Source organism: Sarcophilus harrisii, chromosome 2 (assembly GCF_902635505.1).
Source record: "Sarcophilus harrisii chromosome 2, mSarHar1.11, whole genome shotgun sequence".
Lineage (NCBI taxonomy): Eukaryota > Metazoa > Chordata > Mammalia > Dasyuromorphia > Dasyuridae > Sarcophilus > Sarcophilus harrisii.
In genome coordinates, this window is record NC_045427.1 from 351,397,303 (window position 1) to 351,410,921 (window position 13,619).

The 13,619-nt window shown below is 34.8% G+C and overlaps 2 protein-coding genes across 2 annotated transcripts in view; one reads left to right on the top strand and one right to left on the bottom strand.

The window, feature by feature from the left end:
- Positions 1–1,211: 1,211 nt before the first annotated feature.
- IL4 (interleukin 4) lies at positions 1,212–8,122 on the top strand. Its single transcript, XM_003756491.3, has 5 exons — positions 1,212–1,352; positions 1,602–1,649; positions 4,771–4,827; positions 7,047–7,166; positions 7,917–8,122. Exons 1-5 carry the CDS (start codon positions 1,212–1,214, stop codon positions 8,019–8,021), a joined length of 471 nt encoding a protein of 156 aa, XP_003756539.3. The 3' UTR covers positions 8,022–8,122.
- Positions 3,532–13,619, bottom strand: part of KIF3A (kinesin family member 3A) — a 70,006-nt gene continuing 59,918 nt past the window's right edge. Inside the window, exon 19 of the mRNA XM_031953104.1 lies at positions 3,532–3,761. Within this exon, the coding sequence (XP_031808964.1) occupies positions 3,758–3,761 (4 nt within the window). The 3' untranslated portion in view covers positions 3,532–3,757. The remainder of the gene's footprint in view (positions 3,762–13,619) is intronic.

The window sequence follows — 13,619 nt, forward strand, 5'->3', positions numbered from 1 at the left end:
CTACTATGTCAAACACTATGCTAAGTTCTGAGGATACTAAAGGAGGCGAAAAAGTCCCTATGCTCAAAAAGTTTACAATTTAATGGAAGACCCACTATGATCCATAAAGAAATGTGTATAAAAAACAATGAATGCACATATATAATCAATAAAAAAGAAAAAATCAATGGAAGAAATATGTGAACAAGTATGCAAAGCAAGCCATATGCAGAAAAAAAGAAATTAAAAAAGGGAAAGCATTGGAATAAAGAGGGGTGATGGAAGGATTCCTGTAGGTGGTAAGATTTTAGTTGAGCCAGAGAGATCAATAGTTGGAACAGAAGAGAGCCATGGTTTGTACAAAGGCATGGTTTGAATCTTAAACAACTCATTTCCACCTCTTTAGAACTCCCCAGTACCAGCCCAGAGTCAAGCATGGAGTTTATAGAAGAGCCAGATCATCAATGTCTAATCTGGATGTCATTGGATAATGCTTGAATGAAGACTGAATGACTCATTCCTGAGATTGCTGATGCCCAAAGTCAGTGGTATTTCTAAAGCTGGAGCCCAGGCAGAATCCATTCAGTGCCAGGGAAAAAGTCCTTGGAGTGCCAGGGGAAAACTGGGACAAATTGGCTGACAATGTCCATGAATTCTTTATCTTTTGAAGTGTGAGAGGAAAGTCTCATTGGCCCCAGAAATGGAGCCCAGAAATGAGGAGGAGGGAGGATGGAGGTGCTCCCTCCATCAGTAAAAAGCATGGCTGAATGCTTTATCAGTCAAACTTTCCTGCTATTACTATGTAGCTTTTCTCAGGAGGTTACATAGTTGCACTGAAACAAATTTTGGACACCTGTGGCCTCCTCTTCCTCCTCTGCAAAGTGAAAAGCTGGTAGCAACCCCAAGCTGAGAAAAAAAGATTAATCTATAGAGCAGAATATGGTGCAATTTCCTACACTGGAACTTTGTTGTTGATTTTTAAAAGGTTTCATTTTCCTACTTGTGTGATTTCACAGGAAAATTTTAACCTTTTTTTCTATGAGACATTGTCTGTCCTGGAAGTGATGGATAATCAGATGGCGATGATTTTTAAAATTACAAAATCACCTTCTTTCCTTTCATTTCAGCAATTTTGAATCTATAAATACAGACATCTCAGATCAGTCACACGGTTAGCTTCTCTTGGTAAATTAATGCTCAACTGTTGTGACTTTGCTGATAGAGATCTGAGAATGGGTCTCACATTCCAACTGATACCAACTTTGTTCTGCCTGTTAACATGTACTAGTGGTGTTGTCCACGGACAGAGAAGAAACTGCCGAAGCACGGTTAGAGAGATCATCCTCTCTGCGAGCTCTCTCACCACGAAAAAGGTACCTAGGTTATGGTTATTGGGCATCTGCTCTTGTCGGTGTCTGAGTAAAAGATTCTGGTATTAGAAAAATCCAACAGCTTCTAGAGAAGACAATGGATACTTCTGGCGATAGAAAACAATTTTTAAAAAATCTAAAAGTTGCTTTCACCTAGCCAGACTAGTTTTTTTGTTTTTTAAATAACTGGGGATTCCTATAATTCAATGATTATTTCTCTGTAATTCAATGACTTTCTATTTTCCCTGCTAGTTTCTCTGCTCTGAGATGGAAGTGCTAGACATCTTTGAGGATACAAAGGTAAGAGTACTATATACTGGAGTTAAAGAGTATCCTACAAAGAATCCCATGTAAAGCTATGTAGCAAATGAATTGTGAAAAATCTGCCTTCAGAAAAAGGTGATATTTTGATTTACTAAAGGGAATGTTGATGTTTATTTTGATTATTTGGGGGAATGAGTCAGAGAAAGCCACAATAATTTATATCAGACTCAAAGTACTAATAGAACGTACTTGGTATGTTTCTGTCAATTTGTTCAATTTCTCAGACAAAATTCAACCAATAGAAACAGGTAATTATGTTACAGAATAAGAGAACTTTTCCTTTAGCTTAGCAATGGTATGTAATAATCGAAATGTTGACAGATTCTCACTTTTCCTCTTTCTTCTCTGGTCATCTAAAATTCATTTTCATCAAGGCTGGCTTAATTAGAGCAATTGCGACTTTAACTGTCTTAGCAAAACATTTTGAAGGCTTTATAGAAAAAAATCTTAAAAACTCATCATCCTAGCAGTGCAAAGTGGTCTCCTTAATCCCTCTTCTTCTATAGTGGGAGGACACAGATTTAGCAGCTGATAGTGAATTTTCTCTGACAAACACTAAAGCTGTATCAATAGTTTTGTGCTCTTCAGTTCCTGTTTTCATGGAAACATGACCAAGACTGAAAGCCCAAAAGTCTCAATTTACTATTGTTTCTTATTTAACTGCTTGTTTTCTATGCATTCCTGAATGATGGGCAGAGTGAGTCCTGAGGCAGGATTGCCTATGATTAGATAACACCAATACTGACACTTTATTCTCAACTTTAATTTGAAAGCATTACACAATCATCCTACATACAGATAGATGACCCATAACTTGGGCTTGGGCTTTGAAGGAACATTTATTTGATGTCAGATAGGTTTAGTTAAAAATCTGTTTCTGACATTTGTGACCTTGGGGAAAGACTTACTTTCCTCATCTCAAAACAGAGAGTTGTACTGCCTACTTCATAAGGCTATCATAAGAAAAAATATTATATTTTATGACACCAGTATCAAGTGATTGCATAGCTCTTGTTTCCATTGGGCTTTTCTTTATCAGATCTCAATCGTGTCATGCAAGAGGAAAAAAAACTTACTAAGACAAGGTCCCTCTACCCATCTTTGGCAGCTGAAAGTTGTTTTATAAGTCTCTTTTCAGCAACACTACAAAAAAATTAGTAACAAAATTCTAGAACTTGCCTAATTGAAGACAAGAGCAACCTCTCTGTAGCTTCAAGGCACTGAAGGAAACTTATGTAAATGGTGACAAATACTTGATGTAACCTCCTTTTACATGACAAGGTTGAAAACATATGATGGGAAGTGGCCTGGGCTAGAAAAAAACTATTTTGTTTTCATCTAAGTTCTGCCATTAACTTGTAGTTTTTAGTGAGTCGTCTCACCTCTTTTGTTTCTAAATGAAATCAGTCCTACTAAGGTACAGGGAACATGGCATAACAACATTTGTAAAGATGCTTTGAAAAATGAGCAGTATCTTACAGGAGAAGATACTCTCCCATATTGTTCCCAATAGATGTAGGCTGTGGAGGGATAATAATTAGACCAATTGGAACTTTATCTTGGGTACTCAGAAAAAAAAATTCTTTGAAGAGATAAAAGTCAGTGGAAAATAGAGAAATAAATGTGAGTGACAAAGTACCGTAACTGAAGGACAAAAGAATGTTTTAGGATGGTACCATATAATAGTCTGTCAGTGTAGAGACGCAACAAGTGTGGCAGGCAGTGAACAGACTGCATTCAAGAAAGAAAGCCATAATCTCTCTCTGATGGATTATTAGATTTATACAAATAAGTTATTTTCTAAGGAACTAAAATAAATAACAGTGAAAATTTAGGGCATTAACCAAAAATAGGGGAAATATATATATATATGCATTTATTTGGTCCATTGTAAAGAGTAAAAACTCTCTTTACTGATATGAATCAGTCAATTGTCTATGACTTAATAGTCTGAGAGACCATTAAGCTGTAACTTAATAGTTTGGGGTGCTGCATAGTTAAGCAACTTGTCCATAGTCACATGTATCCAAGGAAAGACTTGAACACAGATCTTCCTGATCCCAGTCAGCCTTCTTACCACACCATCACCTGTAAACAGTGAGCCAAAGTTAACATTTTAAAGATTAAGAGAAGCAAAACATTTACTATTGTGCTTAAGCTCGCTTTGCTCCTTTTATGTGTTCAGCATGCTTCCATTCCAATCCATGGCAAACTCCTTATATATCTTAAGTACACAATTGGCTTATAAAACTGGTACTTTCCAGCATAGTGATAATTTGTGCCTCTCATTTCTACCATTAGAAGATTAGCTCTTTTAGAGTAAGAACTATGTCTCCAAGTTTAATTTTGCATTCTTTATCTGGAAATAGGATCTGACACACAATAAATATTTTTAAAAAATATATCAGTGAAACAACTGTAAATTATTCATGATTCTAAGTCTCATAAATATCAGAGTGGCTCCATATAAACTTCTATAGCAGAGGTGGCAAACATGTAGCACGTGAGCCACATGCAGTCCACTAAATTTCCCCATGCTGCCCAAACCAGGTTAAAATGGAATTGGGAAACATTTAACAAAATAAAAATACAATAAAATAAAATGTTAATATATGATTTTCTAAGTGAATATGCAGTTCACAGGGATACTTATGTGTAATTAAATGGCTCCTGCTTTTGACAATATTTTGTTTCTTTTTCAACTATGTATAAGAATTTATTGAGTTTGGTGAGTCCAGACACAGTGGCTGTAACTCATAACCCCTTTAATATCACACTTTCGAATCTCAATGTATGATCCTCATTGTTTGGTATAGCCAGTTTGGGAACCCCTGTTTTTAACAGTCCCCAAGTTGTTGAACATCTTCTAAAATAATTTCAGTGTATTCTTTCTTTCATCCTTGTTTTATTTTTCTTCTTTTAATTGGGTTAATTTCTGGAATAAAAAGTTTATTTCAAAAAAAGCAAAATATCTACAGCTGTGTCCAAGAAAGGCAGTATTTGTAGGAAAAAGTGTTTTTTGAATACTCATAATAACTTTAAATAATTCAACATATTGGATTTGTGTGTGTGTGTGTGTGTGTGTGTATGTGTCAAGAATTCCAGTACTCGAAAGTTGTTACCTGAGATGTCCTCATGTTCTCAGCTGGCCATGGTGAGTACAAATCTCTGGTATAGAGTAATAGGTTATTTGATTTTTATAGAAAGTAGTGATCTAACAAATAGGTAGAGAAATGGGTATATAGATTGAACATTTAGTAAATGCTAGTAAAAATTTAGTAAATGCTAGGCATTGTGCTAACTACTGGGGATACAAAAATTGACAAGACAGACACTCCTCTCAAGAAGACAACATATAACTGGGGAACCTTTGGTTATATGATACATAGAACGCCAAGAAGTAACATGGAGATCTGCATCCTGGTAAAATAAGGCAAAAGCTAACATATCAGAGCCTAGGAACCTTGGCATAGGCTTGGTTACCAAATGGGGAAGATGATTATGGTCTGAGTAGAGATGTTAAGTACTTGATGAAATCCTATCTTCTACTAGAAGACTTCTCAATCTCTCTTAGTTCTAATGCCTTCCCTCAGTTATATTTATCCTATATGCAACTTATTCATTTACCAGATGTCTCTCAAATCAGATTATGAGCTGCTTGAGGGCAGTGGCTGTTTATATTTTGCCTTTCTTTGTATCTCCAGTATTTAACACAGCGCCTGGTTCATAGTAGGCACTTAATAATTGCTTACTGACTTGACTTGAGGACCAAGAAGGTCCTGGAATTCCCTGGAATTCAAAAGAAGTGAAATAAGCAAATTAGAAAGCAAATAATGACTAAATTTGTGAAAAGGTGAATTTAGATCTGAGATCTGCTTAACAATTAGAGCATTTCAAAAGAGGGCTGTTTTACTTTGGGGGCTTCCCCTCATTGGAAATCTTCAGGAAAAGCTGGATGACCACTTATCAGGGATGGTATAGAAGGAATGCCTATTCAAATGTAAGGTTAAATTAGATGAAGTAATTTTTGATTCAGAGATTCTCAATCAATATATAGTGAGCTATTCTCACTCAATATATTGTAGGCTTTGATATGAAACATAACTAATACAAACATCCTTTCAAAGGGATTCACAATAGAGAAACTCCTGTCCATAAAAGAACTGCTTTTTAAAACTCAGAGAATTTCTATTTGTTAAGCTGGCATTGATTTCACTGACAGAATGGCAATGCTAAAGTTAACTTAAGATCAGCAAATACAGATTTTAATTATTTTGGCTCTGAAATGAGATTGCAAGTACCCAAGTTTAATAAAGATATCAGGATATATGACTAATATTGGACCCCATGCCATAAACAGTTATATTTTATGCTGTCTGGCCTATATTTAAAGCTGTTTTCTTTAACATAATTAGAAATAGTATTCTTTAATGCTAATATCTCCATGATGTGACAATGGTAAAGTTCTAAAATCCCTGTCTGCTAATTACAGAAACAGAAGGCTCCAGTTTTGTTAAAGAAAAGCTAAAGATCAAAGTGATCTTTGACTAATACTTACACCATTCCACTATGTACGTCCTTGGGGGTAACATAAATCTAACAATATTTAAGAGAAATAACCTTAAAGCATGTTTTCATTTTAACATATACAATCCTTTAGCTCTATTTTTATCCAAAAAAGGCTTTAGGTAGTCAAAATATACTTGATATTTAGATAAGCAAACTTACATTCTCCTTAGAAAATGATCTCCTTAGACTTACACGAACTGATGCTGAGTAAAACAAGCAGGACCAGGAGATCATTATATACTTCAACAACAATACTATATGATGACCAGTTCTGTTGGACTTGGCCATCCTCAGCAATGAGATCAACCAAATCATTTCCAATGGAGCATAAATGAACTGAACCAGCTATGCCCAGAGAAAGAACTCTGGGAGATGACTAAAAACCATTACATTGAATTCCCAATCCCTATATTTATGCCCACCTGCATTTTTTATTTCCTTCACAAGCTAATTATACAATATTTCAGAGTCTGATTCTTTTTGTACAGCAAAATAACGTTTTGGTCATGTATACTTATTGTGTATCTAATTTATATTTTAATATATTTAACATCTACTGGTCATCCTGCCATCTGGGGGAAGGGGTGAGGGGGTAAGAGGTGAAAAATTGGAACAAGAGGATTGGCAATTGTTAATGCTGTAAAGTTACCCATACATATAACCTGTAAATAAAAGGCTATTAAATAAAAAAGAAAAAAAGAAAAAAGAAAATGATCTCCTTAGGGAAGAGGGGGAGACGGGAAGAAGGGGAGTAAGAGAGATAGAGAAACTATGGGCTTCTATGACAACTATTTCTCTTTCTAGACAGTGAATGACTTTGAAACACTATGCAGAGCTGTCACTGTGCTTCAACAGGCCTCCAACAGCTGTCCAAGACAAGAGCTAAAGAAAATGTGTAGAAACCTAATGCATTTAGTGAATCAGGTCAGTGATGGCTGCATGCATTTTTACTGCTCACCTTCATCATTCAATCTACTGTCCAATTCATCATTCAGTCAGTCACTATTTTCACAGACTCCATCTAATTATTTTCATATATTACTGTGACCCTAATTAGGCAAGCCATTTCCTTTATCATAGGTGTTATTTATTTCGTGCAAAATTAGGAATTGGGCGTAGATGATCTCTAAGGCCCCTTTTGCTCTTAAAATGTTTATGATTCTCATACCACTTCTACTGCATAGGTCCCACCTACCATCCATGCATTTTTCCTCAAACTTTTACAGCATAACAGGATAAATTATTCACATCCTCAACAGCATATTTCTTGGAATATTAATGGAAGTAGCTACGAATGTGACAGAGATGTTTAAAGTTGCCATTCAAAATGTCATGCAAATGTGAATTTATCTTCCATTGGTAGAATAGTATGTTGCTAAATTATAGCCAGTCATCTGTTTTATATGTTTGATGTAAATATGAGCGTTGTTTTCAATAGCCAAAATTGTTGATACAAAACATAAGTGAATGATCTCCTGCTATTCCACTAGTAGACATAAGGCCCAATTATAAGAAATTCATAATATCCTGGAAAACATCTACTTATAGCTTTAAATGAGATGCCATGAGGGTCCAAGAGTCAGGAGCTAAAAATATGTTTGTCCCCAAGTAAATAGAAATAGTGGCAAAAGTAGAATAATGAAATAAGCTGATGTATAATGTTTCCCTTTACAGACCAAATGTCCTGTGAATGAAACCAAGATTACTAAATTGCAAGATTTCCTGAGCAAACTAAAAACCATCAATCAGAAGATATTTTCAAAAAGCACACAATTTTAGAGAATAAATCTTAATTTATAATTTTCTAATAGTTATATATTTTAAACAATCTATTTATATATTTATAATGTATAATTAAATAAAATATACATTAAGGTTGATATTTTATTTTAATCTGTATTAGCTATTTTTATTAGTTAATGGTTTCTATTTTTTGAGAAATAAAGTGCCTATTATGGCTCTAGAATTGGATTCGGTGTTATGACAGATCAAAAAAAAAAAAAATGCATGACAGTCCCTGACTTTAAGGAAGTTAAAATCTAGTTGAGGAAAACAAAGCAGATAAAATTAGGAAACTGTTTACAAGACAATATAACCATCAAAGAATTTGGTATTGGAATCTCTGAGAAAGGCCTAATATGAATTTAAGGGATGCTAAGTCATTACACACTTGTTTAAACACACTTTTGAAAAAAAAAAATTAGATCTAATATCAGGGCTCTTTTATTTATAGTCTCCTATTTCATATACTCCCAGAGCCACAAAACCCAATTCAAAACTAATTTGTGACAGCTGTGACACATCTAGATATAATTTTAAATAAAATGCCACCAGTGGAAGTGATAAAATATAGTATTTTTAAAAAGGGGGGAATCATTAGCCCTCAAAAAAATTAGGGGAAGGGGGGAAAAAAAACCTAAAACTAACCCTTTTAACCACAAAAGATCAGTCTAGAAAGTGATTATGCAACCAGGAATTGAGAAAGTCATTCTCTTAGGGCCAGTGAGAAAGTACACAAGAAAGTGTTGTTTTTGTCTTCTAATTTTTCAATTCATCTTGTTAACCATTTAAGAATCAATATGAAAGGGAAAGAAACAAGCTTAAAAGTTAGGTGCCAGGAACCATACTAAGCACTTTACAAAGATTTTCTCAATTGAACCTTACAACAATGCTAGGAGGCGAATGCTCTTCTTATCCCTTTTATAATTGAGGAAACTGAGGCAGAAGTTGACTTGCCCAAGGCCACACAGCCAGTGTCTGAGGTCAGATTTAACTCAGGTTTTCCTCGCTCCAGACCCACTCTAACCACTGTACTACCTTAGTTCATCCAGAGATCACAGACTTGGGTCTTTATTAGGGTCTCCTAACCCAATCAGAAGCAGGGCTTATACTTGTTAGATGGAGAAAACACAACTAAGAATCACTTATGTGATAAAGATGTGGGAGAACTGAAATCTACACTAGTGAAGGATATATAGCAATCAGTTAATTCTTTAAGTCAGCAAATTTAATTGACAGGCTACGGGTAAGATACTAAGTGAGATAAAAAGACAAGAATAAGTCCCTAACCTCAAGGAGTTTACAGTGAGTAACAACAGTAAAAAGTCAGAATATAATGCCATAAAAGTTGAAAAATATTATGGTAATTCAAAGGAAGGAAAAGGGCAGAGAGGACAATCAGGGAAAACTTCAGAAAGGAGGTGGCTTTTATGCTGCTATTAAAATCAGAGGATTTTTAAACTGAGATCAATGAACTTGTTCTTTAAAAATATTTTTATAAACTATTTCAACAGATGTTAACCCTGATGGCTTAACCCCGATTTCAACACTTAATCCTGATTGCTTGTCAAAAATCAAACATAAAAACATTATTCTGAGAAGGGTGTCATAGGCTTAAACTGATTGCCAAAACATCCGCAAGACAAAACAACTTAACACCCTGCTTAAAAAAACCAGTAGGATTTTACCTACCCAGCTAAGATGCAGAGACTGGGAGAAGAGGACCCTTCATGCAAAAATAAGTGCACTAGGCACTGCACCATAGAGATGTAAATGGAGAAGTGTGGCAGCTCTTCCTCTGAAGGAGCCATTCTTGAAGTGAGAGGAGACTATACACTAAAGGACAGATGGACAACTCCAGGGACTCCTGGGGGCAGTAGTAGATAACATGACTAAGCCCAGGAGGCCTGAAGGTACAATAGGTCAAGTGGCAATACTAAGGGGTCCAGAATGCATAGCATCAGAGCATATGTTAAGGCACAGTGCACCTTAGCAAGTGATGGCAAGTTTCCCCATCTTACCAGGATTGCATTGTGACTTTCTGTTCATTTAAGCAGTGTGGCCATGTCAGTCTATCAACAAGCATTTATTAAGGACTTACTATATACCAAGCATTATGCTAAATGATGTTTAAAAAAAAAAAAAGAGGCAAAAAACAGTTTCTGCCCTCAAGAAGCGTACAGTCTAGTTGTTAAGACAACCTATTTACATGTCCCTATGAATGACTGCTGGTACAGGGCTGGACCCAAGCATTGGAGAGGGGTTCTGGGCTACCTTCAGTGCAAAGCCTTATCAGGGAGAGGGTATTCAGTACCTGGAAGGACAAAGGCAATGGGGTTGGGATGTGGGAGAGGAAGGATAACATGATAATAATACCTGAAACTTGTCTAGTGCTTCAAAGTTCACAAAGTCCTTCTGTATACATTATCTCATTTGAGAAATAATTTCATTTAGAAAAGGAGGCCAATTGACTGAATTGCAAAGTTTAAATAGGGAAAGATGTCACCAAAGGAACATCATGGATCCCCTGAACTTAAATTTAAGCAAGCAAATAGTATTTCCCCACTTAAATGGAGAACTTAAGGATGAATGGAAATGCTTTACCCACTTTCTCTAGTTTTTTACCTTTGTTCCTATAAGCACATCTTTTTGTCTATTTTCTAGATGAATCAAACTATTGTCACACAATTTTGATAAACAAAAACATATTGATCACCTATCATGTTTTCAGCAATCCAGAATTACAGAAATATATTAAGACATGGTATTTGGCTTCAGAAAATTTATGATTTTGTTGGGGGAAGACAAGCCAACTACAAAACAGTACAAGGTGGCAATGTAATGAGATACTAGATTGTTATGGTATCAGCTCTAAGTACTGCAGAAGTTCAGAGGAAAGTAATCAACTTTTGATTTATTATATAATATTTTCAATCTCACAGCATATAATTACCATAATCAACTTTTTGAGGTAGTAGGATAATCATTATAGGCTCAAACCTCTCTTACCTACACTGGAATAGAAAGCGAAGTCCCCATGATTACTCTGTAATACAGCTTGTATTTTTCGGTTAGGCAATATCCTCTTGCTAAGATTTTTATCAACTCTGATAAACATTTTATTAGTTGTAAAGTCCCAGGTAAGTGCCTTTCTACATAAATGCATCTTGTCTCCAATTAAACACTAAAATTTTCCCAACCTCCAAAAGTGGGAGTAACTGATCTTTATTAAAGAAATTCAAAGTTATACAAGTTTTGAGAATGACAATATGATGTTCAGATAACATTGATAAAAGAAATGAAGACTGGGTCACAGGAAGCCCAGCAAATGCTAAGAGGAAACTAGCTTTTTTTGAAGTAGCCTTTTCAGATTCATTTTCCCACACATTCACTTATTTAGCTTCCAAAGCAGGACTGAATTATCTGTCTTTGAGAATGGAACAACTTAGCAGTCATAAGTTCAAATAATTTTACCAAATGTGTTAGCATAAAAAGTTTTAAAAAAAGTTTTAGGTTTAGACCCTCACCTCAACTATGCTATATATATTTATAACTATAAATCTCAGTTCACTTACTGTCTTGTATAAATAATGGTAATTCTTTGTTGTTTCCAGATTTTAATTCTACAGGAAATTTTACTTATAGTAGTAAGCAAGAAAAAGTAGGATGAAGATCCATGTAAATGGTTCTCAGTTCTCAGTGTAGCTCTTTGCCTACACACTACTAGAAATTTTAATAATCTAAAGTACTTTTTAACACTTTTCAAAAATAAGATGAACTCACTAATTTCAGTGAATTCAGTAAGAGTAATAACCTAACTTATTTTGTAACTCTTTAGCTTTTCATATTAAATTTAGTAAACATTTGTTAAGTAATCAAAAAGGACATACATAGTGCTAATCCCTGAGAAAGATACAAAGTATAGGTATGTTATCATAAACTTGTAGTCTAGTAGGGAAATGACATATATACAAATAACCATAATATAAAATACATGACGAAATTAGAGAATTACAAAACTAAATATTACATAAGGTACCCAGTAAAAAAGATCAATAAAAGGGAAGTTAACTATTGAGGGATTCAACTGAAAAGAAGGAGGGAGGGTGTTCCAATCATAACGAATAGCATAACAGGGAAATGAAGCTGGGCGGGTTTGGAAAACATGTAGTCTGAAGAGTACAGCATTATGCTAAGGAAAGGAGTTTGGACGAGATCAACCAAATCATTTCTAATGGAACAGTAATGAACTGAACTAGCTATGCCCAGAAAAAGAACTCTGGGAGATGACTAAAAACCATTACATTGAACTCCCAATCCCTATATTTATGCCCACCTGTATTTTTGATTTCCTTCACAAGCTAATTATACAATATTTCAGAGTCTGATTCTTTTTGTACAGCAAAATAACGTTTTGGTCATGTATACTTATTGTGTATCTAATTTATATTTTAATATATTTAACATCTACTGGTCATCCTGCCATCTAGGGGAGGGGGTGGGGGGGTAAGAGGTGAAAAATTGGAACAAGAGGTTTGGCAATTGTTAATGCTGTAAAGTTACCCATGTATATATCCTGTAAATAAAAGGCTATTAAATAAAAAAAAAAAGGAAAGGAGTTTGGAGTTTACTTAGCGAATAGCCAGCCATTCCAGGATTTTGTTCGGCTTGAGATGACCACATCTATACATAAGGAAGCCATTCTGGAACTTAAATATGATGAATGGGAATAAAATGGAAGGAAAACATGTGAATCAATAAGGCTTAGTGACTAGTTAGATGTGAAAAATGTCAGGAGTGAGGAATCAAAAACAAGGTTTTCAACACAAAAGTGGAGGGCAATGTAAAACTGACAAATATTTTAAGCAGGCCAATTTAAAATTTGACCTGTGTGAAGACACATGTTCATTGGATGTTCAGGCTAATCTGAGCTCTTACAATTACTTTACCAGTCATTTGTGAGCACACCAATTTCTTAAAAAATGAAAAAAATCTGCATATGAATAATATCATAGGATATTAGAATCTGTGAATGAAAAGATAGCAATCTTGAATCTTATGTGCATATTCAGAAAAGTCTTAGTAATTTAGCATTTAATTCAATGAAGAATTGTGTATAGTATGAAGAATGCCACTATATTTTAATAGCCTAAAAAAGTTACGAAATCACAAACTATAAAAGATAGTAATCTTGATCCTAGAGTACTGTTGTATAATAGACCTACAGATGTAATGAGTATTTAAAGTATAATTTTCTGAACAAATTTTTTTTTGAAGTTCCACACCTTTTTGGATTTAAAACGAGTCAATCCTCTTTCTCTATAGCACTACTGATGGAGTAGCAAGGTGGCAAAGCATTGGGCCTGGGATCAGGAAGTCCTGAGTTCAAACTTGAGAAACTTATTAGTTATATCATCCTGAGCAAGTCATTTAATAACCCTTGTTTGCCTCAGTTTTCTCAACTGTAAAATCAGGATAATAATAGGACCTACTTCAAAGGGTTGTTGTGAGGCTCAAATGAAATATTTGTAAAGTACTTAGCACATTGTCTGGCACAGAGTAGATACTATTAAAATGGTTATTCCCTTGCCAATAAAA

Coding starts and splice junctions, on each gene's coding strand:
- IL4 (XM_003756491.3), top strand. CDS start 1,212: ATGGGTCTCACATTCCAACTGATACCAACTTTGTTCTGCCTGTTAACA. Junction 1,650..4,770: donor ACATCTTTGAGGATACAAAG/GTAAGAGTACTA, acceptor GTATGTGTCAAG/AATTCCAGTACTCGAAAGTT. Junction 7,167..7,916: donor TAATGCATTTAGTGAATCAG/GTCAGTGATGGC, acceptor TTCCCTTTACAG/ACCAAATGTCCTGTGAATGA.